General features: G+C 61.0%; 1 protein-coding gene across 1 annotated transcript in view; it reads left to right on the top strand.

Moving 5' to 3' along the window:
- The first annotated feature begins 880 nt into the window (after positions 1 to 880).
- Positions 881 to 2243, top strand: part of TEX261 (testis expressed 261) — a 9789-nt gene continuing 8426 nt past the window's right edge. The window contains 2 exon segments of the mRNA XM_015850159.1: positions 881 to 1002; positions 2157 to 2236. Coding sequence (XP_015705645.1) covers positions 933 to 1002; positions 2157 to 2236 — 150 coding nt within the window. The 5' untranslated portion in view covers positions 881 to 932.

Here is a 2243-nt window from a genome sequence, read left to right as displayed (position 1 = left end):
TAGGGATAGAGGGATATAGGAAACGTATGGGTATAGCACTGGATGTAGGGGTGGAGGATATAGGAGTGGGTATGGAGGTGGGTATAGGGGTAGATATAGGGACTGGTGGATATAGGGTTGGATATAGGGGTAGATATAGGGACTGAGATATATAGGGGTGTGTATAGGGACTGATGGCTATAGGGTCAGGTATAGGGATAGATATGGGGACTGCGATATATATGGGTGTGTATAGGCCCTGCTGGCTATATGGCTGGCTATGGGGTGGCTATATGGCTGGCTATGGGGTGGCTATAGGGCCGGCTATGGGGTGGCTATATGGCTGGCTATGGGGTGGCTATAGGGTGGCTATAGGGCCGGCTATGGGGTGGCTATGGGGTGGCTATAGGGCCGGCTATGGGGTGGCTATAGGGCCGGCTATGGGGTGGCTATGGGGTGTCTATAGGGCCGGCTATGGGGTGGCTATATGGCCGGCTATGGGGTGTCTATATGGCTGGCTATGGGGTGTCTATAGGGCCGTCTATGGGGTGTCTATAGGGCCGGCTATGGGGTAGCTATATGGCTGGCTATGGGCTGGCTATAGGGCCGGCTATGGGGTGGCTATATGGCTGGCTATGGGGTGTCTATAGGGCCGGCTATGGGGTGTCTATAGGGCCGGCTATGGGGTGTCTATAGGGCTGGCTATGGGGTGGCTATGGGGTGCCTATAGGGCCGTAGGACGCTGCTCCCCATTGTGTTCCATGCCCTTATTGGTTCCGGCTGCACCGACCCTCCGCTCCGACAGGGGGCGCTCTCACCCGGCGCTGTCCCCCCTCCACTTCCGGCGCCGCTCTGTACTTCCGGTTCCGCGTTGTACGGCGCCTGCGCCTTCACGGTAACGGCGGAGGGATCCCGGGGGGGGGAGGGGGCGGCACCGGGGTGTCCCGGTCGCCATGTGGTTCCTGTACGCGCTGAGCTGGCTGTCCCTGCTGCTGCAGGTCGCGTTCGTCACTTTGGCCATCGGTGAGAACCGGGGGGGGCCGCTGTGGGGCGGGGAGGGGGCGGACCGGAAGTAGGCCGCAGAACGAAACGGTGGGGGGGGGGGGGTCACGTGGGGGGAGACATGGGGGTCCCCCCCCAACATGGCGGGGGGTCACGTGGGGTCACTGGGGTCCTATTGTGGTCCTATAGGGATCCTATGGAGGTCCCTGTGGCCCTATAGGGGTCCTATGGGGGTCCTGTTGGGGTCCTTGGGGTCCTATAGGGGTCCTATAAGGGTCCCTGGGATCTTATGGGGGTCCTATAGGGGTCCTGTGGGGGTCCCTGGGGTCCTATGGGGGTCCCTGGGGAGGTATTGGGGTCCTATAGGGGTCCTATGGGGGTTCCTGGGGTCCTATGGGGGTCCTATGAGGGTCCCTGGGGTCATATGGGGGCCCCTGGGGTCCTGTAGAGGTCGTATGGGGGTCGTATGGGGGTCCTATAGGGGGTCCTATGGGGGTCCCTGGGGTCCTATAGAGGTCGTATGGGGGTCTTATAGGGGTCCTATGGAGGTCCTGTATGGGTCCCTGGGGTCCTATGGGGGTCCTATAGGGGTCCCTGGGGTCCTATAAGGATCCTATAGAGGTCGTATGGGGGTCCTATAGGGGTCCTATGGGAGTCCTATAGGGGTCCCTGTGGTCCTATGGGGGTCCTGTAGGGGTCCCTGTGGTCCTATAGAGGTCCTATGGGGGTCCCTGTGGCCCTATAGGGGTCCTATAGTGGTCCTATGGGGGTCCCTGGGGAACTATAGGGGTCCCATAGGGGTCCTGTGGGGGTCCCATAGGGGTCCTTGGGGTCCTATGGGGGTCCTATTGTGGCCCTATAGGGGTCCTATAGGGGTCCCTGGGGTCCTATGGGGGTCCTATAGGGGTCCTGTGGGGTTCCCTGTGGTCCTGTGGGGGTCCTATGGGGGTCCTGTGGTCCTATGGGGGCCCTATAGGGGTCCTATGGGGGTCCTATGAGGATCCTATAGGGGTCCTATAGGGGTCCCTCGGGTCCTATAGGGTTCCTATGGGGATCCTTGAGGTCTTATGGGGGTCCCTGTGGTCCCATGGGTGCCCTCATGTTTTGGGGTCCCGTGGGTGCCCCATAGGATGGGGGTCCCGTCCCCCCCCCTGATCCACCCGTTCCTCCCGCAGCTGCTGGGCTGTATTACCTGGCTGAGCTGGTGGAGGAGTACACGGTGGTGACCAGGAGGATCATCAAGTACATGATATGGGTGAGCA

The sequence above is a fragment of the Coturnix japonica genome (genome assembly GCF_001577835.2).
Source record: "Coturnix japonica isolate 7356 chromosome 4 unlocalized genomic scaffold, Coturnix japonica 2.1 chr4random350, whole genome shotgun sequence".
In the NCBI taxonomy this organism is placed as follows: domain Eukaryota; kingdom Metazoa; phylum Chordata; class Aves; order Galliformes; family Phasianidae; genus Coturnix; species Coturnix japonica.
The sequence above is the reverse complement of the archived record's forward strand: the minus strand, read 5'-3'. Positions and strand labels throughout refer to the sequence as shown.